The sequence below is a fragment of the Rhodnius prolixus genome, unplaced genomic scaffold (genome assembly GCF_049639745.1).
Source record: "Rhodnius prolixus isolate KJV_2025 unplaced genomic scaffold, Rpr scaffold_7, whole genome shotgun sequence".
In the NCBI taxonomy this organism is placed as follows: Eukaryota; Metazoa; Arthropoda; class Insecta; order Hemiptera; family Reduviidae; genus Rhodnius; species Rhodnius prolixus.
The window spans coordinates 8,168,051-8,191,178 of NW_027411582.1; the positions used below are offsets into that span (position 1 = coordinate 8,168,051).

At 33.9% G+C, this 23,128-nt stretch overlaps 3 protein-coding genes across 5 annotated transcripts in view; all 3 read left to right on the forward strand.

The window, feature by feature from the left end:
• The first annotated feature begins 32 nt into the window (after positions 1–32).
• On the forward strand, positions 33–1,213 carry RpL21 (ribosomal protein L21). Its single transcript, XM_074113814.1, has 2 exons — positions 33–193; positions 580–1,213. Exon 2 carries the CDS (start codon positions 590–592, stop codon positions 1,067–1,069), a length of 480 nt encoding a protein of 159 aa, XP_073969915.1. The 5' UTR covers positions 33–193; positions 580–589; the 3' UTR covers positions 1,070–1,213.
• A 1,309-nt stretch (positions 1,214–2,522) lies between these two features.
• NiPp1 (nuclear inhibitor of protein phosphatase 1) lies at positions 2,523–6,761 on the forward strand. The gene is made up of 6 exons (XM_074113811.1): positions 2,523–2,681; positions 2,836–2,896; positions 2,970–3,123; positions 3,206–3,426; positions 3,573–3,782; positions 6,249–6,761. Exons 1-6 carry the CDS (start codon positions 2,653–2,655, stop codon positions 6,645–6,647), a joined length of 1,074 nt encoding a protein of 357 aa, XP_073969912.1. The 5' UTR covers positions 2,523–2,652; the 3' UTR covers positions 6,648–6,761.
• Positions 6,762–7,487: 726 nt separating this feature from the next.
• The window catches only part of snu (ABC-type transporter snustorr), a 146,663-nt gene continuing 131,022 nt past the window's right edge, over positions 7,488–23,128 (forward strand). The window contains exons 1-2 of one of the 3 annotated variants that reach the window (XM_074113795.1): positions 9,487–9,505; positions 13,457–13,586. In XM_074113795.1, coding sequence (XP_073969896.1) covers positions 9,499–9,505; positions 13,457–13,586 — 137 coding nt within the window. In that variant the 5' untranslated portion in view covers positions 9,487–9,498. Of the gene's footprint in view, positions 7,667–9,486; positions 9,506–13,456; positions 13,587–19,567; positions 20,404–23,128 lie in introns of those variants that run through there. The other 2 variants (XM_074113796.1, XM_074113801.1) reach the window with 2 other exon arrangements.

Here is a 23,128-nt window from a genome sequence, read left to right on the forward strand (position 1 = left end):
TTTTTTATTTTTTATTAATTATTTCATGAAAAAGGTAGCATTGCAACAACTGTTTTGTGTATCGTCCATCAGGGATTGTGTGTTTGTGGTGAAAGAACTGCACGTGGAAGTCAAGTTGAATTGTTACAGTAAATTCAATATTTACTAGGTTTTACTGTATAATTTTTCTATTTCTTGGATTAGTGTGAACAGAGTAAAGTATAATTTTTTAAAGTATTATTTTTAAGTGACTTAGTAAGAAATATTTCGAATGAAACCTCCCCTTGCTGCTCATTTTTAACGCAATTCTTTTAATTGGATATAATTTCTCATCAGTTACAATTTTTTAGATATTCTTTCATCACATTGCATTACCTTTTCATAAACTAATTGCAGGATTGTTAATTTTTATCTTGAAATCTCCTTACGAATCGTATCAGATTAAGAGTTAACCTGCAAAGAGTGCTTTGTTGAAGTCTGTATGATGTTAAAATTGTTTTCAATATCCTTTATATCTTAACAAATTTTGAATGTTTTTTTCCCTCTTCTTTCATGGCCTTATTTTGAATGTTAATCAGTTCAATGGTTTTGTTTTAACAGAAACGACAACATGACAAATTCTAAGGGATATCGGCGAGGTACGAGAGATCTCTTTGCTCGGCCTTTTAGACGCCATGGTACCATACCATTATCAACGAATATGAGAGTTTATCGTGTAGGCGATGTAGTATCCATCAAGGGCAATGGTGCCGTACAGAAAGGTATGCCTCATAAAAGCTATCATGGAAAAACAGGCCGAGTTTACAATGTCACAAGGCGAGCGCTTGGTGTAATAGTTAATAAAAGAGTACGTGGAAAAATTTTGGCGAAAAGGATTAACGTCCGTGTCGAACACGTACATCCATCCAAGTGCCGTGAAGATTTCCTGAAGCGGGTGCGTGAGAATGAAAAACTGAGGCAAGAAGCTAAGGAAACTGGAAAATGGGTACAATTAAAGAGGCTTCCACAGCAACCTAAAGAAGCACATATGGTCAAAGTGCTCGAACCTCCAGTACTATTAGCGCCTGTCCCATACGAGTTTATAGCATGAAAGTCTTTTTATATTTATTTAATCCATTCCTTATTTACATTAAGATACTGTATTGTATATTTTTTAAGAACAAACTCATATCTGTATTATGTTAAGTAAGCAATGGATTAAATTGTGAAAAATAAATGTTTACTTTTTTCTTTATTTCTTCAAAAAATTCCTTTGCCTTAGTGTACATCAGTTAAAGTCCCACGGAAATTGGGTGAGATGTCGGGCCACTCTTTGGTACAGCTGGTGTCGGTATTTTTTATATTTTCGCAAACTATTATCTGGGTACAACTATAAACAACTTTAGACGACAAGAAAGTTCTAAAGATTAGTTTCAGAAACTACAGCTAAAATTTATTTACTATCTTGTCGTTAAATTGTTTACAGAAGTTGACTTCTGTTAATGATTTGTTTAACAGCCGAAACTGATAGTAGTAAAGTGTAGCTCGAACACATGATCTATTCAATGATTTAGCAAGGTTGGATTGAGGCCAAAGTATCATCAGATCTCCACGTAGAGTATTGTTTTCAAGTTGGCTGTTATGGAAGTAATTTGAAGAAAAATTCAGTACTACATTTGGTTCTATCTATAGCATTCATATGAATAGTACATCACTATTTTGCGAGAATTTTTCGGTAGTGGCCAGAAAAATATAAAGCCTTTAATATTTATTCTCATACAGTTAAATTCTGATCGCAATTATTCTACTAGTTATTCTCAACTCTATAGGTAAATATCCTCATTCTCATTCACTACCTAAATTTCCTCCTCAATCACGATCTGACGTCGGCATCTTTCTCATTCCTTAATGCTTGTACAACTTTAGATAGTTTTCAGTTGTGGATTGCCGCTCCAATCTCGTACTCATCTTTTGCTCTTATCACATTTACTAAATTTCATAGCAAAATCTACTCATATTCGATTTGTACCAGAATCGTTAAGTATCAAAGAATACTTTTTAAGACTTCAATTTTACTGAGCCTTTCCTCCTAATAGCTTTATAATTTTGCATGGCTGATAAAGTGTAACTGTGTATCACTTTGATGTTATACATAATGAACCATAATTTTTATGCTGGCAGCCACGCTAACGTATTTAGAACAATTTTGATTAATTGTAAGACGAAGCATTGGTCAATAAGCGCCAGCTGATCAATTCTGATTTGAAGTTTTATGTATTCTTTACATGGAATTACTTTAATTTAAAAGCCCTAAGATTCTAAAACAAAGCAGTTGATTGCTTTTTGAAGTAAATATAGTTAATAACGAGGAACTAACAATATCATCTACTCGATTACCTTCATTACTGGATCATTTACTGATCCATTTTGAATTAGAAGTTAATTTATTTAATCGAGAAAATATATCTTAAACATATTCTCTTTGTTTATATGCTTGTTGGGCCTTAAATATAGGAGTTTTATTTTCATTTATTAAATGGGACATTTTTAATATTTTGTTGTAAATTCTGTTTATGTTAACCTAACCTTTTTATGTTATGAGCTAAAGTTGGTGATCGGCGAGTTGCGTCGAGATAAACTTAAATTTACCTACACATCGTAGTTTTATATTTAAGGAATGATTATCAATTAGATATGGCAAACCATTATGACGTACCTAAGTGGTAAGCTAAATTGCGTTAATCTACGTTTGTTTTAAAGTATTAATTGTTGAAATTGAATTGCAAGTTTTACTGTATCAACTAGGTTAGGTTCTCTGTTTGTTTCAATTTATTTTTTATGATTGTGAAATTTATTTTATTCTAATATTGCTTAAAGGGCTGGTAAACCTCCAGTGGGTACTCATTTGGATGTAATGAAAGAAGATAAACTTGTACAGGTAAGTTGTACTGAATATGCCGGAATAATCATTTACTAGTTCTTACCGATTACAAACAATTTTCTGCCTACAGAAGTTGATGTTAGACGAGAAGAAATGTTACTTATTCGGACGTAATCCTCAAATGAATGATTTTTGCATAGATCATCAATCGTGTTCAAGAGTTCATGCAGCTTTCGTGTATCACAAGCATTTGCAGAGAGCGTTCCTAGTTGATCTTGGAAGCAGTGAGTTTGTTATATTTACCATAAAAATATAGACAATTTAAGAAATATCTGTTTTCCCTAATTACATTTTAAATTATTGAAGCCCATGGGACATTTATTGGAACCGTCCGCCTGGAGGCACATAAACCAACCCAATTACCTCCTGATTCAACATTTAGGTTTGGCGCTTCTACAAGAGATTATGTTATGAGACAGAGGCCCCAAGGCAATGTACGAAATCAAGTTATTGAACAGCTTGAAAAAGGTGAAACATCCGATGGAGCTGCAATGCTTGGACTGCCGGAGACTGGAGCCGAATTAGATGTAAGACAGTAACATCAACTTCTTAATTCCTTAAACATGAAAAGAGTGAAGTTTACAGTTTAGAATTCTATCAAAGTTTCCTTTTCCAATCTAAACTTTAAATTTCTTTTAAGATCTAATGGTTTAAGAACTTAATATTTTTTTAGAATTTGACTGAATTTAATACAGCTCATAACCGACGTATATCTATGCTGGGCATTGGCGAAGATGGTGAATCTGGGACCCGTGTGAAAAGAAAACGTCGTGGTGTTACATTTTCTGAAGAAGAAGAGATTATCAATCCTGAAGATGTTGATCCATCGATAGGAAGGTTCAGAAATATGGTACATACAACGCTTGTGCCCACCTTATCCAAGGTATTATTGTTAAAACTTAATACAACTTTTTGCAGGTATTGATCATAAAAAAATTATTTTTTCTTGCTGTTCAGCATATGTTTATTTACTATGGAACGAACGTATGGTTGTATAGTGTTACATACCAAATTGCTGAATATTATCAGCAATTTCATCCGTCATAACCGGCATGTATCCCTTTTATTTTGCTCGATTTTGGATTTTTCTTCCATTGTCTAAGATTGAGCCTTCATGGTAGTGTAAAGAAATTTGACTTTCACTATCATAATAGAGTTTTATGTCTTTAACTAGTGATGATTATTAGTATCAGAAGATTGATTGCCAAGTTTTACATGAGTCCGAATGATATAAAATGTTTGTTCGAATGAAGTTATTTATTTATAAACATTGATTTGGCCTCTTTTTAGAAAATAAAAGAAAGGCTTATCCACTCAAGAGCAAAGTACACTTAATGTACTCTATCGAAAGACCTGTTCTTCGCCTTACCATTCTTTTGCTAGATATTCTGCTCGCCTGCAATTCAGTTGTATTTTAATCTGAAATGCAAGTTTCCTCCTCATCAGTATCATCACTTATCTGTTTTTCTTGTCTCTTTTAGGACACCTCCTCCCTAACTTTATCTCCACTTCTTTATTTATTTATCACTTCCTTATTTATAGCTTACCTAAAAAAAGTTTTCCAATTATAAAGTAAATACTACATCGATTTTTTAAGTCTTTCTTCTTTACTTAACTTTCTTGGTACAACTTTAAATTTCTTGAATAAGGGTTTGTTGGGAACCGTATGACTCACAAAGTCAACTCACATACCTACATCATTCAGATTTGGTGTTACCTCAGCAAGGCGTTCGTTAATTGAAAGCTTTACACTTATCAGAACTAGAGATTAGGATGATCTCCCGCTGCTACCAGCCTAGCATCTCACGTAAAACTCTTAAATTGTCAACCCAAACTCACAATTCTTTCGTTCAGCGTTCGCACTGACAAAATCTAGCTCCCTACATCAAACACAGCCACTCATACTTCATTTTTTATAACTTCAATGAAGAAATACTGGTATTTAACAAAGATTATCTTAATTCACATTGAATTTAACTTTATGACCATCCTTTGTACTAATCAAAACTTCTAAAAAATTATCTTTTTCAAGATATTCTAAGATAAGTCTTACTTTTATTGAAAATACAGGACAATTTAACATAAACATTTTTAACATTTAATAAACATTTTTTTCTATAATTTAAACTTAATTATGGTTATGGGCGTCTCATGACATCGTCCTCAATCACTGTTATAGCCTGATAATTGATAATTTCTATTATTACTTTTAATTTCTGAAGCTCCGAGGAAGATACATCTTACTTGTAAATTGATTTCACAAATCTCAAAAACACTTCAATTTTAATGAACCCAAAAAAAAATCAGAGAAATTTCTAAATTGATTTTCCTATTCAATTTCTAAGCTGAATTTATTCTAGTTCTGTGTATTATATTGATTGATTGATTAATTAATTTTTTTAAAGCGATTTAAATATTATTTCTAAAAGCGAAAACAAAGCGTGAGACGTTCTGCTATTTTAATATAGTTCTACAGTTATAATTATAATTAAAATAATAAATAAATAAAATGAGATGGTACTGAAGTTCTCAGATTTAAATAGTTGGAAGCTGATGTATGGTGAACATAATGTGAGGAGTGCTATTGCCTACAATCAAACCTCAGATTTGAAGATTCTACAATGCACTCCTGCGGCTTACAGTACGCCTGTATTTTAAGGCTGCAATTACGATTCAATGTCAACAAAGGGTTCCCTCAGGAGTAAATAATTTTATTTCAGCTACCCAAACAGTCTCTCATTATCCTTAAGTAGACCTCGTCTTCCAGTCTGAAAAATTGAAGACCCTGGAATTTCTCAAGAAGGTCTGCCTGAAAGGCAGCTAATTAGGATATCATTTCTTAGATTAGTCCTTTAACTTAGCTCGTAACTCTTTCTTTTATCACAGGGCTAATCTGAGAATTACATCGATACACGCTTCTGGCCTTAAATAAGTTTGAAGGAAGAAGCTAGGAAGTATAGTATTTAGGAAGAAGTCTATCGAAGGATAAAACTAAGATTGAGTCACATAACAACTGAATTGGTCCGCTATGTATGGAGGAGATAGAAGTTGGCCCTTTCATCAGTCCTGAAGAAGTGGAGGCACCTTGGATGTAGAAATAGTGTGTTGGCAGATTGAAAAGTTGTTGTGGGTCACATGGTACTCGTCACATTCAGAAAAGCTATTCTTTTCGGACGCCATTCAAACTATCACATTTAAATATCCAATATAACGGATTTATGTATTTCCTTAACGAGTATTTCTATTGTAGTTTTGAATCGTGAACTTAACTAAAGTGTTTGCTTTTTAGATAATAAAAAAAACAAGTGTTAATTTTATTAATTTAGGAAATGTTTATTAAATATTTTAGCGACAACGATATGATCTTGGAGTAGCAGTGGGCGGCCCTCAATCCAAAGATGATAAACATCGTCTTACAAGCCAGTTGCGACATCATGGTGCTCAAGCATTAGGAGGTGGCATTGGTGGACCTGGTGGTGGAATACCTGGCGGCCTGTATTCAGATATACCAAATGAAAGTCATTCAACAAATCCAATCCTGTCTTCTGTGGTAGCTTCAAGATTAGGCATTAGTGCACCGAACCCAGCACCTGAAGTGGAAATGACCATAGTCAGTCCAGCCGAACCAATTGTACATCCGCCGGATAGAAATAATCCACACGAACAGGATATATTAGAGCCGGCTAAGAAAAAATATGCTAAAGAGGCATGGCCTGGCAAGAAAACTATGCCAGCTCTACTTGTCTAAACTGTTACTGTAAAAATGAAATAAAAAGTATCTCTTATGTAAATAAAAATTTTTATATACAAAAAAATTGATGTGACTGTCTAAAATAAAATAGGTTTTAAAAATTAATTAAAATCTTTGTTTAGTTTAATATTTAAAGAAAATATTTTCTTGCAAAATACTAAATAGAAAAAGGGTAAATTAATCTACTCAATGGCCATAACTCTCTACTGGGTATCCAGTTGGAAGTTGCTACAATCCCGTAGGGGGGGAAGTGGACTAGCCACTTCTTCAGGGAGCTTGGCGTCCCTGCGGGTATCCCAGCCTAACAACACGAACAACACAAACTGATAACTTTACCAGTTACACAACACACATAGGAGCCTACGGAGAAAGTTGATAGACGCAATAATTTGTGGGTGGCATACCCATAGGCAAACCCGACCAATCGCACATTCTAACTTAACCAAGAGGCTATATCCGTCACGGTGTTATGTACTTCATCTTATTACCTCTTTCTCTTACTCCTAGTTGAAGAAAGTATCGCGATCGTTCATATTTTTCGATGATGTCATTTTATCGTTCGTTTTGTGAACTTCTGTGTCGAATAAAGTGTATTTATATTGCCTTCTATTTTCTGTAGAATTTAGGATTTTTGAAAAAGATAGAGAAATTGTTTTTATATCAGTTTTTTTTAATCCATAAAACAGAATAGGTCAAACAAATAATATAGTCACAAATAGATATGTAAAAAATATTGATGTATAATAAATATATTGTTGAATGGAAGACGACGTGTGGAAGGTCATACTAGCAGATGTTGATTTTAAGGAATGGTCTTAATAATTAATTCGTTTCTCGATGATGAATGGTCTTAATAATTAATTCGTTTCTCGATGATGAATAGTTAATGAGCCGGCAAACTGGTCTGCAAGTCACGGAATAAATAGAACAGTTCTTTATAAACGTTCGCCGTAGGACACCATGCCTGACGAAGAAATGGTGGTACAGGCCATCAAATACGTCAACGGGCTTCCAATGTGAGTTTATTTTAAACATTTTTTTTAAAAAAATTTCGCTTAATTTAAAAACTGTACCTAGTTTATTCGCAACGGAAATTTTGTCTTACATTCTTTAGTATTTAATAAATATTTATAGTTACTGTAACTCCCTCTAGGTCGCTAAGTTCATTTATTTTATGGTGTTTTTGAACTTCAATAACAACTTTTTTATAAATTCGGAAAACTGAAATTTTTTTAAAATTATCCCTTTTTTTTTTAGATTTTACGATTTTACTTCACTTTTTTTTTAAAAAAAAAACTGCTTATTTGGTTATCTTCTTTCAGTTAATAGATTTTAAACTATTTGTTTTATTTTTGGTAGAGACGTTTCAGCAACTCTTTTCACGACATCAGGCAACATAATTATTTACAAATTTGTATTCAAATAATTGTTTGTATTAGTGTATTCAAATTATTAAATTAAGCCTGGCCATTAGCTTTTCTCGAATTTCAATGTTGAGACCTGCTCAAGTGATCACATTTTTGGTACAGGGAAAGCAACAATTTCCCAGTCATGTTGACCTTGAATTGAATTTCACTGAACCAGATCCTGAATGCTGGAAAATAGTAAACCATTTTTTTTCCCCCCATCATAGCTTGTATTTGTTTTTCTATGCTTGCATTATTTTTTGAATTCCTTATTCCTTGCAAGGGGAAATATTGGCATTCGTTCAGTTCACTAGAAATTCAAGTTTAGAGAACCTGTGCGCACGAAAAGAGTGGTGATTTTGGAGTGTTTGTCTTGATAAGTATAAATCGAATTGATGAGTCAACCTCTGATGATGGAAGAATAAGGTCTCCAACTGGTCAAAAATGAAAATTCAAAGCATGTTTTGTATTAATAAAGTCGACGATATTATCCAGCCTTGCGGACTTCAAGTAACGTTTTTATTAATTATAACTTCAAAATGAGTCAATTAGAATCACAATATGGACTTGTATAAATATGATTCTCAGACTACAAATTTGCCACAAGCGAATAACAGCTTAAAACAACACCTGGGCTAGTGGATTACCAAAATTGATTTGTCTATTTTACTTTTCGAATATTAATCAAGATTACGTAAACAAGCTTCTTCTTTCCTCAAATTATTTATTTATTAAATACTATTTTCACAGATATAGATTTAGTTCTGACACGAACCTATTGATTATTTTCTATCAATTTCTGATTTTATGCTCCGAATCTAGGACAGAAGAAAAATCTTCGAGTGTATCAACAAAATATCTTTGGTAACGAAAGCTCCATACTTCTTATATTCAGTTTTAGTGAACATAATCTGATACTAAGGTTCGGCTGGCATTGCAGGATATGGGTTGAAGAAAGACACATACGACTATCCTGGATATATAAGTGTATGGTGTGGTCTGCTTGGCAATCCACTTCTTGGACCATACATTTATCAAGACAGTGTGGACTGTAATTTTTTTTAGAAATCAGCAAAATGCTGGCACGCTCCATAATGCTAGTTTTGAAACTAGTATCTCAACAGAAAATTTGGTGAACGTGCAGTATGATTTAGTGGCCCAAATTTCCCCGAAGATGGAAAGGTAAAAAATTTGTCTTCATAACCTGTAATATTTACTGTTCACCTACCCAAACTTATACCTTCTCTAAACATAGGATTTTTGGGAATCGAGCCGATATTTTGTGCCATTCGTGCTGTGATCAAAGAGCAGTTTTTTGTGAATTCACGTAACTCAGTTGAAGGCAGAATGTTTTATTTTTGATCTATGAAGGTTATGTAAAAGCAAAGCTATGTCTCTGTGATGGTGGACGTCTGTTCGAACAGCATCTCGTAATATTTTTAATGATGAGTAAGTTTGTTTAAAATTATAATTTAAAAAAAGTCATTAATTACAGGATACAAGTGCGGATGATTAATATTGGACAAAAAATATGTTTTTAATCATCGCTTGCAAAATATTCCTGATAAAAAAAGTAAATTTTATTTTTTAAAAAAATCACAGTTTTTATCTCTGATGTGAAAACTATATTTTTCTGTTTGAAAAAGAGTGATAATGTATTTCACATTTGTTACTAATAGAAACTATGAGTCCCCTTTCCGTCTTTTGATTTCCGAGATACAGTGGCTATCTTGATTTAATTTTAGCAGCTGAAACGTGATGATGGCGCGATGTGCGTCTAAATTGAGAGACCAATAAACATGTAAACCGGTCGCTACGTCAATATTTTAGTTGGTTACTCCTTGTGACGAATACAAGTTCAAGATATAAGGTTCAGGATGAGAAGATAAAAAAAAAAACCAGCGTTATCATCGGCGTAGCTTGTGATTTAGAGTTTCGAGTATGGATTCCCGCTGAATAGATTGTGTATCATAGGTCCTAGTTGCCAATGTACTCTTAATATAAAATCGTGAAAATTTTTGTAGCCTTAGGGCAGATTAGAGGACAAAAATTTGCACATCTTTCACGATAATAAAATTAAGTAGACTATTGCGGAAAATTCTCTAAACTATTGCATTGTACCATCATTTAAGAGGAAAAGCACATAGGTACCATGTAATTTCATTGTTCTTGCTAATCAGAATGCAATTATATTATTTCCTTTAAATTTTTTGAAAAGATAGAACCCAATAATTTTTCCCAAACCAAGGTTGAAAATATTAGAAAAGTTCGTGCCTATTTCCTGTAGTCTTTTTTAAAAGTATTAAAAAAATTATTACGGATTGTAAGTTATTAAAATGTAACATTTAATAGTGGTGAATTATTAAAACAAAGGAATACTCGATTCTCCCATATCCTTGTCAGCTTTATTCAAAATTTCCCATGCACCCGTCTATTTGCTATAGTTCCATAATTTGTGTGTTTCGTTTTTTATTATTAATCTTTAAAATAGTTAAATGGTGTTTAGAATTTACAATGTATGATTATCTTCTATTCCAAGAAATCTGATCAAATTAAGAGAATTAAGAAACAATGAGTTTGCATTTTTAGTTTTTAAATTGCCCGATGTTACAAATAAAATTGTTAATAATTATTAATAAGATATTTTAAAGAAGGATTTCTGGGGAGAATCTCCTCCAATAGTATTTTCCCTTGAATTTTCTAGCGAAACCCTAGACAAGGTTATATCCCTTCCTACTACATAGACTCCATAAACTTCTCAGTCCGTCTTAGCCACAGAAATATGACTTACTATTCCGAGTGAGACTTCTGATGCCCCCATTAGCACGATCTGTTTAATTCATATGTCCCATCAAACTCCTCGAATGTTCAAAGAAGCTGTTTGCGAGAACAAAATCTAATTTTGATCAAATTTAGGGATTCTAGCTCTCATTTGATTCTTAAAAAGGTGGTATTTAATTGCTTTCTAAAGGGAATTGTAACCATTCAATTCTCACAAAAGTGTTCTTTATAAGATTTTCTTGGGGCGGGTGTTTTTATAGTGGTCATGAGCGTGGCTTTGTAAGTGGGAGATCTCCCTGACCATTCTTTATTTAGAATTTAGAATTTAGAATTTATTTGCTTTTTTAAAATACAATATTTTATAAAAGCAGGAGCTCACAAAAAGATATCTTTTTATACATTTTTTGGATGTAACAAAACACAAAATAAATATAGAAAAACTAGGTCTAAACAAATAATAATTTTGTTTGCATACTATCTTTAAATGGAATAAAAAAATAATAAATTAATATAATTAAGCAGAACGTTAAATCATTAAATAGAATAAATAAACATATCCATACCTGATCCTTACATAAAATAATATGTTTCTTCATATTTCGCTATTACAATAAAAAATAAATAGATAAATAACTACAAATAAAAATAAATAAAAGTTAAAAAATAAAATAAAATAAATAATGATAGAAATTGAAAAATTAATTAATCCTTTAACATAAATACAATGAACAAACATCTATCTTTAAAGATTTTAATATTACTTTTGAGAAAGAAACATATTTTTCAGAAGTGCACAATAATCAAATTTGATCGGCAATAAAGCAGTTAAATAAAGAAGCATGTTTATACAAAGTGGGACTTTTATCAATGAAAGGATAATAACTTAAAAAGAAACCATATACTTTGATTACTAAGAAACTTACAGCATGAGAACTGTATTTGGCAGATTATTGGGTTATAATTAGGGTCTGGATTAAATTACTAAATTCTGTTATTGGGAAAATGAAACTTTTTTAGACATTTCTATGGTATCTAGAACAAACAAAAATAAGGAGTTTAATTTCCCAACACTGTCGATATTTAGCAAATGTTTTAATTTTGTTTCACTGTCGGCAAGTATAAAATGGTTTTCTAAGAATTTTTGGCGTGAAATAGAATTAGTCGGACAATATAATAATAAATGATTTAAGGGATCAACAATAAGTTTCTGGCAGAGCGGGAACCATTCTTTATTTGTTAGATCTTCTTCTTCTTCTTCTCGTAGCTCTATGGCCCAGGGTTGGCCTTGGCCTCTCGAATAACGTCATTCCAGATATCCCTCTATTTTTTGCTTTTCTTCTCCAGTCATCAAATCCAACGGTCAAGTCTTCCTCAACTTCCTGAAGCCAATGCCTACGTGGTCTTCCAATTCTTTTTTTGCCAAACAGTGTACCAAACAGTAATCTGCGCGGCATTCTGTTCTGTATTTGTTAGATAAAGTTGTGTATAGTAAAGTATGAGCTTTTGTCCCCGTTCACGACATCTAATTGGTAGTTTGACGTTAAGCTCTGCCTGAAAAAAAAAAGGTTTAAAGCATCTACAATTTGAATTTTTACAGTGATTTTCGCTTACACACACCGGACCACGGATACTGATACTCCAAATCGTGGATCACAGAGAACTCCAAAAAAATGATATTGTCTGGTGATAAACTCAATGCAGTCAATTTTGTATAGGCTTGCGATGCTTTTTTTTTCTTTTTTTTTTAGAAGTGAAAAATACAAAATCTTGTGAAAAAAAAAGAGCTTTATAGGAGAGCAATGTAACTTTTTATCAGTGAGAGGATCTGAATTAGTTGAATTCATCATAACTCTGGACGCTAAAGATCTAACATCTGGCCCTGGATGGTGTTTTTATGAACGCAGAATTGCAATTCAATCTGATTTATGACTGACTACTTCCTGTTTATGGATAATAATTAAATGCTATTTGTTTTCTTTCAATGAAACATTTTAAATTGAGCTATAAAAATGCTAAGTAACTAGGGAAAAAAACCAAAAAAATCACATTCCAATCGGAAGTTAAGAAAATTTCAGCATGATGTTTTTAGCTTTGATACACTTGCGCGCGCATCAAGACAACAGGTTGTTTGTGATGAGTGTGTGCGTGCGTGTGTTGTGTATAAGGAAGAATTAAGGAAGGAACTCTTATGTGTTGGAGAGAGACAGAGAGCACACAAAGTAGTAACGTATCTACTCACTTTCACTTGTTGATCATACCCCTCTTCAGACCTGTCTGATTTTTTAACTCCCTCTTGTTGTTTGTTAGTCAGACCACAACATTGGCTGGCGTTTGGAAAACTTGTATATTTAGTGTGTGCTCAGTGTCCCGTCTGAAACGATTTACAATTTTTTTTTTTTTTTTTTAACTTGGGGCTCCCCCTATTTTTTAAACAATAGAACACTGTAAATAAACGAACAAGAACTTCATTTGAAATTTTATTTTATTTTTTTAAGTAATTAGTGTGTTTTAAAGTGTTCTTTTTTTTTATTGTTGTGCGCTTCAGTGAAGTTAATGAAGTGTTAATTTATGTGAAACCCATATTATTACCTTCCTTTTGTTTTTGTATCCGAATTTCAGTTCACATCCGTTTTGTTGACACGAAAAAGCTTTTTAAAACTTCAGGAAAACAGTTCGAAACCATGGACCCACCGGGATCTCGTGCTGACCAGATTAGAAAGATGTTTACTTGGAGCACTTTTCATCCAATGTTAGTCTTTGATTTTAACTTTTTATGTTTTTTTTATATTTTGTAATCTGTTTATAATAAATGTAAACATACATTTTACTGTTTGGCAGACAGTAATCGTAAAATTGTTTACATTATAAACAAACAAACTGCGTGAACATCATTTTAATTATAAAGTAGTAGTATTGATTAAATTTCTCGTTTTAGGCCTTTTTGTATTATTCAAAAATTGTAGTGGACACACATATCTTGTTCTTACTTCTATTCTCAGAGTTCTGCCTCTTACGCTTCCTTTAAACTCTGAACGTTATGAATTATATTCAATAATTATGACTTTTTTTTTTTTCTTCATCTTCTAAGAAGTTTCCCCACAATTGAGGTTATGTCACTAATAAACCCTATCCTCGGCATCACTCACCGTCAAAAACCATGGCCTCTGTCATATCTACGAGAGTCGTTTGAAAAGTCCGTGCAAAAATAAAAACTACTTAATTTTTTGGGGTAAACCTTTTTTATTTTTCAACATAGTCTCCTTTTAGGCTTATACACTTCGTCCAACGCTGCTCTAGTTTGTTGATCCCTTCCGAATAATAGGATTTGTCCAAGTCTGAAAAATAGCCATTCGTTTCTGCAATCACCTCCTCGTTTGAATAAAATCTTTTTCCCGCCAGCCATTTCTTCATATTGGGGAACAAATAGTAGTCCGAGGGAGCCAAGTCTGGAGAATAGGGGGGATGTGAAACGAGTTGGAACCCTATTTCCATTAATTTTGCGACCACAACTGCTGAGGTGTGAGCTGGTGCGTTGTCGTGATGGAAAAGGACTTTTTTGTGGGCCAATCGTGGGCGTTTTTCTTGCAGCTCGGTTTTCAAACGGTCCAATAACGATGAATAATATGCACCTGTAATAGTTTTACCCTTTTCCAGATAGTCGATGAGGATTATTCCTTGCGAATCCCAAAAGACAGTCGCCATAATCTTTCCGGCCGAAGGAACGGTCTTCGCCTTTTTTGGCGCAGATTCCCCCTTGGTAACCCATTGTTTAGATTGTTCTTTGGTCTCAGGAGTGTGGTGATGTATCCATGTTTCATCCACAGTGACGAAACGACGCTTAAAGTCCTGCGGATTCTTCTGGAACAGCTGCAAACCGTCCTTGCAACACTTCACACGATTTCGTTTTTGGTCAAGCGTGAACAATCGCGGCACCCATCTTGCGGATAGCTTTGTCATGTCCAAATGTTGATGCAAAATATTATGTACCCGTTCATTCCAGATGCCCACAGCACTAGCAATCTCACGCACCTTCACTCTTCTGTCATCCATCACCATATCATGGATTTTATCAATGATTTCTGGAGTAGTAACCTCAACAGGGCGTCCAGAACGTTCAGCGTCACTTGTGCCCATATGGCCACTTCGAAAATTTTGAAACCACTTATAAACTGTTCTAATCGAAGGTGCAGAGTCACCCATAATGTTTATCAAGCTTCTCTTTAGTCTCCTGCGGCGTTTTGCCTTTCATAAAGTAGTGTTTAATCAACACACGAAATTCTTTTTCGTCCATTTTTTGAAAATCACTCGACTTCCTCGATTCAAACGAATGCCAAACACAAAGAAATAGACCGATCTGGCTGAAACTTGGTGTGTGTTCTTCCAAGAGATGCTACTAACTAAACATAACCTCGATACGCGCCAGTGGTGCTATCTCTCTGACTTTGCACGGACTTTTCAAACGACCCTGCGGCCTCTTCAACCTTCTACCATCTAGTTACCAATCCAAAACCTGTTGAGGCAATCTTTCTTGGCAGCCACATTCTTTTAACACGGGCCAAACCACTGGAGTCGTCTCTATCTCTCTAACAGATAACTTCTAGTACCAACTTCTGGGCCATTCATAATCTCCTGGATCTCTTATCATTTGTTACTTTTTCTCTTCAGGATTTTCTTGCAGATCTGCGCCAGAAGTCCATTTCCAGTAGCTACCAGTTTTTGTTTTTTTTGCTGATCTTGCGACCCAACTGACGCATGTCTCGCAACCATATAACAATATACCTTGCACTAGGGCAATCATAAATTATTCTTTTTGGTACTGTTAAGAATATTTTTGCTCCATAATAACTGGATTCAGAATAGCAATAACCTTCCGACCCCTCAGCAATCCTTCTTTTTTGGAGGATCCATTTCAGTTCTAGAACCGCTACCCAACATGACTTTAGGAAGTAATATAACCCACCCTTCTCTCTCTCTCTCTCTCTCTCTCTCTCTTTCTCAGAAGTACCTTAAATTGAATTTTTGAGAAAAATGAGGAAATTTCGAAAAAATTTCTTCAGTAAAGTGGCACTTCCGGTCAGCTGTTTTTCATCAAAATTGGAAAATTTCAGTCCCAAATTTTGATTCTAATTAATATTATACAGGTACCAAGACAATTCCATTCAACAGTATTGGCACTTTTGGTGCCATAATTTCTCAATATAAAAATTCTCCTGGTAAATATGTTTGCAAATAAAAGAATAATATACGTAATATACAGAAAAATTTACTGTCAGAGAAGTGTCACTCTAGATTCTTGCGTTTTTTATTTATTTATTTTGGAGAATTAAATCTATACTATTTATTAGCAGAAAATATCTAGAAAATTTTATTATGTAAACCACTGGTTATAGAATGTCGTACAAGTATTTACACGAGTTTTATTAAGTTATAATAACTACGGAAAATTAAACAGATGAAGAAGAAGTAGAGTGTTGTTGATATTTTTGTCAGCAAACAGCTATGTGCTGTTTAATGATTTATATTAAATGAAATTCGGTTTAAATATTATAATAATAAAGTAATTAAATATTATAATATTAATAGTTTGCAATAATATTAATAATAATAATTTTTTTTGAAGTCAAAATAAATATAATCATATTTTTTCATTTTTAAATAACCTTCAGGTTAACCTTGAGTATTTATTTAAAAATATTTATCCAAGAATATTTTCAATATTAATATATTCTCTAATTGCTGTTGTTAATAATTGTTTTAAATGAAATTGTTCCCATAATTTTCTTGTAATTTTTTTTCTTTTTTTACGTAATTAGATTGGTTTTTAAATGATTTAATGGATTTAAGAGCCTTTTGTAGGCTCCATAATCTTTTTTTCAGTTTTCCTTTTAATTAAAGTTTTGTTCTTTTAATTACAAACAATTCTACCAATAGGTTTGACGTACGATATTTTTTTTTTTTTATTTTTCCTGAAACCGGAACTGTTGGGAATTTTATTCAAAGCAGGGAGCCAATACCCTCTCATACTGTTTGCCTTTAATTTAAAAGGACGTATATAGTGGATTAATTATTTTTAGAGCTTCCACCTGGACTTCACAATTAAATTAGATTAAAATAGCTGGACGGGATCTATACCTGACGGCACCGCAGCCACAACAGGCTTATTGTGACCCTCATCTTTGGATCTAGTAGACGAAAACTCCCCCAATTAAGAAGGTTGAGGGACTTTCCCTACTAGTTCTTTTTTTGCGCTACTATCTCCTTCGGCCTCAGCGTTCCAAAGGTTTCGTAAGCACAATCGATCAGCAGGCCATTTCCTCCTCTTTCCTGACACAATCTGCGCAACGGTTCTGAGTTGATAAGCCCCCGCCTCCCATCTTGTACAGGTGCTTCTTGAACCTGTGACTTCATAGGATAACAAGGAAATTAAGACAGATCAAAAACTCATAGCTTTAAATCCTATCCGTACTGGCTTACGCCTGCCCCGTATTGATGGGGGGGGGGGCTAGTAAAGGTAGCCATGTATAAGTATTCTCCCTCCGAATAAAAGTATTTGCGTATCACCTTGGAAGCAATCGTGGATTGATTTACAGAGATAAAACACATCCACTGAGTGCTGGAAGTAACCACAACAAAACACTTAATGAACAAGGCATATTTCTAAGAGAACCTACATACCCAACAACGACCATACACAGATGGCCATCGCTAAAAAGCTAACCTACCGCAACATGACGTATTCCCAAACTAAACGATGCAGTAACGAACTGCCTGCAATATTTCTTCTTTCTTAAAAAATATTTATTCCCAAATTAATATATCTCTTTTTATTGCATTAAAATAGTTTTTTTTTTTTGTATTTGTCGTTAGCGATAACATTTTGAATTTTTAATTACGTTGAAATATTTAACATAAATTTGTTCATGGTTGAGTTGCTTCATTCTGCAATGCTTATGTTATTCATTATTGAATATCCGCTTACAACGAGGCAACATTTGCCTCCCAAGGCTTATTACAATTATTTTCCTTAATCCCAATAATTATTAAAAAATTCTGAAGGATAACACAGGTCTACAAAATGAAACTTTTTGAGAGCTGTTTTACTTCTGAAAAGTGATTATATACAATTGCGTACAGCCATTTTCAAAAATAACCCCCCTTTTCTCCTACCACATCAGGTTTTTTTACAAATCGAGAATGAAAAATTCAGCCTTAATTGCAAAAAATACACATTTCTTTTCAAATATTAATACAGATTTGATTAAGATGCTGGTTGTATTACTTGGAAATGCGCAATGTTGATTCACTAGAATGTTATTTAATCAATAATAACGTTTTCGTTTGCCTTCCAGTGATCTTTTCTTGGAAATTCTCTTATGACCTGCTGCAGAGTCTTCTCTTTGAAGCGTCCAGCAGTAATCCGCTATCATTGATGTACTCCATCGTCCTTGGTACCGTTGTTCCATCTCCCGGATGACCTGATGGAAACGTTCGCCTTGTTCCTCGCTCACCGCCCCCAGATTCTCAGGAAATACGAGGGTCGTTTGAAAAGTCCGTGCAAAAAAAAAAACTACTTAATTTTTTGGGGTAAACCTTTTTTATTTTTCAACATAGTCTCCTTTTAGGCTTATACACTTCGTCCAACGCTGCTCTAGTTTGTTGATCCCTTCCGAATAATAGGATTTGTCCAAGTCTGAAAATTAGCCATTCGTTTCTGCAATCACCTCCAAGTTTTAATAAAATCTTTTTCCCGCCAGCCATTTCTTCATATTGGGGAACAAATAGTAGTCCGAGGGAGCCAAGTCTGGAGAATAGGGGGGGATGTGAAACTAGTTGGAACCCTATTTCCATTAATTTTGCGACCACAACTGCTGAGGTGTGAGCTGGTGCGTTGTCGTGATGGAAAAGGACTTTTTTGTGGGCCAATCGTGGGCGTTTTTCTTGCAGCTCGGTTTTCAAACGGTCCAATAACGATAAATAATATGCACCTGTGATAGTTTTACCCTTTTCCAGATAGTCGATGAGGATTATTCCTTGCGAATCCCAAAAGACAGTCGCCATAATCTTTCCGGTCGAAGGAACGGTCTTCGCCTTTTTTGGCGCAGATTCCCCCTTGGTAACCCATTGTTTAGATTGTTCTTTGGTCTTAGGAGTGTAGTGATGTATCCATGTTTCATCCACAGTGACGAAACGACGCTTAAAGTCCTGTGGATTCTTCTGGAACAGCTGCAAACCGTCCTTGCAACACTTCACACGATTTCGTTTTTGGTCAAGCGTGAGCAATCGCGGCACCCATCTTGCGGATAGCTTTGTCATGTCCAAATGTTGATGCAAAATATTATGTACCCGTTCATTCGAGATGCCCACAGCACTAGCAATCTCACGCACCTTCACTCTTCTGCCATCCAACACCATATCATGGATTTTATCAATGATTTCTGGAGTAGTAACCTCAACAGGGCATCCAGAACGTTCAGCGTCACTTGTACCCATATGGCCACTCCGAAAAGTTTGAAACCACTTATAAACTGTTCTAATCGAAGGTGCAGAGTCACCATAATGTTTATCAAGCTTCTCTTTAGTCTCCTGAGGCGTTTTGCCTTTCATAAAGTAGTGTTTAATCAACACACGAAATTCTTTTTCGTCCATTTTTTGAAAATCACTCGACTTCCTCGATTCAAACGAATGCCAAACACAAAGAAATAGACCGATCTGGCTGAAACTTGGTGTGTGTTCTTCCAAGAGATGCTACTAACTAAACATAACTTCGATACGCGCCAGTGGTGCTATCTCTCTGACTTTGCACGGACTTATCAAACGACCCTCGTACATCCAAATGCGAAAATAGAAAGTGCACCGTAAGACTAATGTTGCATCCGAGAATTCTGAATTTCTCAAGCATTCTGGCTACTAATTTTGCGTAGTTAGGATCTTTGGTGTTTCCTAAAAACTTCTTGGTTACATCTATAAAGGCTTACCAGGCTCTTCAGGTCAACTTCGTTACAATATTAAAAATAAAAGATAGTGTGAAGTATACAATAACGCTACTAAGACTAAAAAATTAAGACTATGACTAAAAAAAAATGGTATCTGATATAAGTAAACGGGTATCATACTTGGTATCAGGACATGCATATTACTTCAAAATGACTCAAAAACTCAAAACAGCAAAATCACTGTAGACCTGTGTAATCGATAAAATTCGATAATTAACGATTTGTATTCAAAAAAATTTCCAGTATAGTTCGATGTTTTGAATTCATCATTTTATCCACAATATAAAACACAAACAATATTTAAATGGCATTGAGAGTGCTAATAAATTACCTTAAGTGTTTGCTCCATTCTTTGTGAAGCATGTGTTTAAATTAGAAATAGATACAAATAATAATTTTGAATAGTGCTTACCTACCGTCAGAACAATATTTTTTTTAAAAAAAAAAAAATGTCAGCTTGTCTGATAGTGATAGTTCCGGTATTTATAAACTATGATCCAGGCTTCTGAAAAGCAAAATTCAAAACTATTAATCAATTGATCGTTAACGCATTGTTCAGTCACGATATTGTCGGTAAGTTTCGTTTTCGTTTACAATTGATGAGTAGAGAAATTTTATCGTTGCATTTTGTTGATTATCGTATAAAAAATTTCTTAGGTTACATTTTATACAGGATGAACCAGTAAGTATTGTCCATAGGCCTACTGTGTGTAGTACATCTAAAGTGGAGTTCAATGACGTATTGGCCAACTTCATATTTTCCATTATTCTTGAGTGACGCCACTTTAAATTTTTTTTTTTACAAAATCATTACTTTTTTCCAATAAAAATGTTATTACTCGAGAAAATTTTAGTCCGAATTCGATTCTGATGATACGGTTAGAAAGACAGATAAATTTTCTAAAAAACTGATACCATTTTGAAGTATAAGTTATTCTCCAAACAGCCTCAATCTTCCTCCGGATGCTGGAAAAATAAAAGTAATCGAAATTTTTTGAAGAAAACTCATTAGGCCCTTATGTGATTATTATCAGGACCTAGGTGCTGGCACTTTTTTAGTAAAAGTTTCCTTGTTTAATGGGCTTTCATACGTTATATCATTTTCCAGGATTCCTTTTATCTTCGTATGAGAAATTACGTTTGTTTTGCAAGAAAACTCAACAGTGTTAGTTTATCAAGTTGTTTAATTCATTGAAAACTCTTTTAGATGGACCAATAGTCAATTATTTTGACTAGATTGTCTTAAAATAAGGAATTCAAAGGTTACAAATTGCACTTTAAACATTTACCTCTGATCTCTCTGAAATATTTGAGAAAATGTTAGGAAATATTTAAATGTTATATTATTTAGAGTAGTGAGAAAACTCACATTCGCATTTAATATTCCAAAAAATGTTTAAAAAAAAATTGTTAAATAATGTAAAGGGGTTGATTTTATCATTCATCGACCTTCATATCAGTGGAAAAAAACGTGGGAATGATCCATTTTGGAACGTAAGATATTCATTAATCCTATTTTGAGTTTGAAGAACAAAAAAACAAATTGTAATTCAAGGATCAAAAGAGAGATTCCCATATTAACAAATTTGAATAGAGAAATCTTTATTCAGAATTAAAAGTATATTTAACTTCCGTTTTAGTGAACCTTTAAATAATTATTTAGTTTGTAAAGGAAGTTCTATCAAACCCAAAATATTAATATGCTTTTCTAAAAAAACTCTTGTAAAAATGGTTATAATAACTATTGAAGTTATTCAATTGATGCAATGCATAAAAACAACATACATTTCCTTTAAAATAATGTTTAAAAATACTCAATTTAATGCTATGTTACATGACGCGTAATGAGAAGACAGGAAACGGCTGATATCTAAATCTTGAAAGTGAAAATGTTCCTTTCACATTGCTGCTTCTACTCACGGCAATTAATTGTGTTTACCACCTCTGAGTTATTCCATTTTTATCTACTTATAGTGTTGGGTGGGGGGAATGAATAATAATAATTCGTGAATTTGTCGTGACTATAATCACAAGTTTCGTGAATGTTTTCGTCTAATCGTGCTGCTTGATCATTGGAACGGAAATAATTTGTCTATCTGGATCCTCTTTCTTAGTAGTTTATCGGTTTATTTAGTCTCTCTCTCTCTCTCTCTCTCTCTGTTCATGACGTAGGGCGATTAATGACGGTTGAAAAGTGTTTTTCCCCCTTTGGGGGCTAAAAATGATCAAACTTCTCATTGCGGCTAACTTATTATGAAATTGTGATTAAATTTTATAAATTGAGGGCTAAAAAGTTTTGTAAAAATAATTATAGAAAAGATTAGCTTTGCGTATACGGGATTCCAACAACGGAGACCCTAGTTTCGAATCCAGTTGCAAGGCTCTTTTAAGGTAATAGGAAACTTTTTACAGCTCCATTGTCCAGAGGGGGACAGTGTTCATGTCTCCGAGTGATGCGCCTTAGATTTAAGAAAATAGCTTTGTAGAGGACAGGCCATCCTTACTCCTTAAGAAATCGCCAACAGAAAGTTGCTTGGAAAACTGCTAACGAATAAATGTCCATTAATGTGTTCCAAGGTATGAAGCTCATAGTGGGAATCGAACCCACTAAACCAGCAATACATCTAAGCTTTGCGGGTCTAGCCCATAACCGCCTAACATATTTTACTGTTAAATTTCTCATATTAAACCATTAAATAAAATCCAAGGCCTAAACACTGGGAATCGAACCCACTAAACTAATAATACACCTCAGCTTTGTGGTCTAGCCTAACTAACATACTTTACTATAAATTTCTCATGTTAACCATTAAATAAAGTCCAAGACTTAGAGATAGGGAATCGAACCCACTAAACCAACAATACATCTTAGCTTTGCGGGTCTAGCCCATAACCGCCTAACATACTTTACTATAAATTTCTCATGTTAACCATTAAATAAAGTCCAAGACTTAGAGATAGGAAATCGAACCCACTAAGCCAACAATATATCTAAGCTTTGCGGGTCTAGCCTCTAAAGCAGTGATGGGCAAAGTACGGCCCGCGGGCCAACTCCGGCCCGCGAAAGTATTTAATCCGGCCCGCCGAGGGTCCATCGACATGGATAGTATATGGCCCGCTATAATTACGTTTTGACGGTCGAGAAGTATAAAGTAGATTCTACTTAGTAGAATAATAGATGCATAACCTATAGGTGAAGCTAAACTAGCCGCGTAGTTACACAAGTGTGTAATGCTGTAATGTTTTTATAATATTATGATTAAAAGCTTTAACACAAAATGCATTTTTTCTATAATTC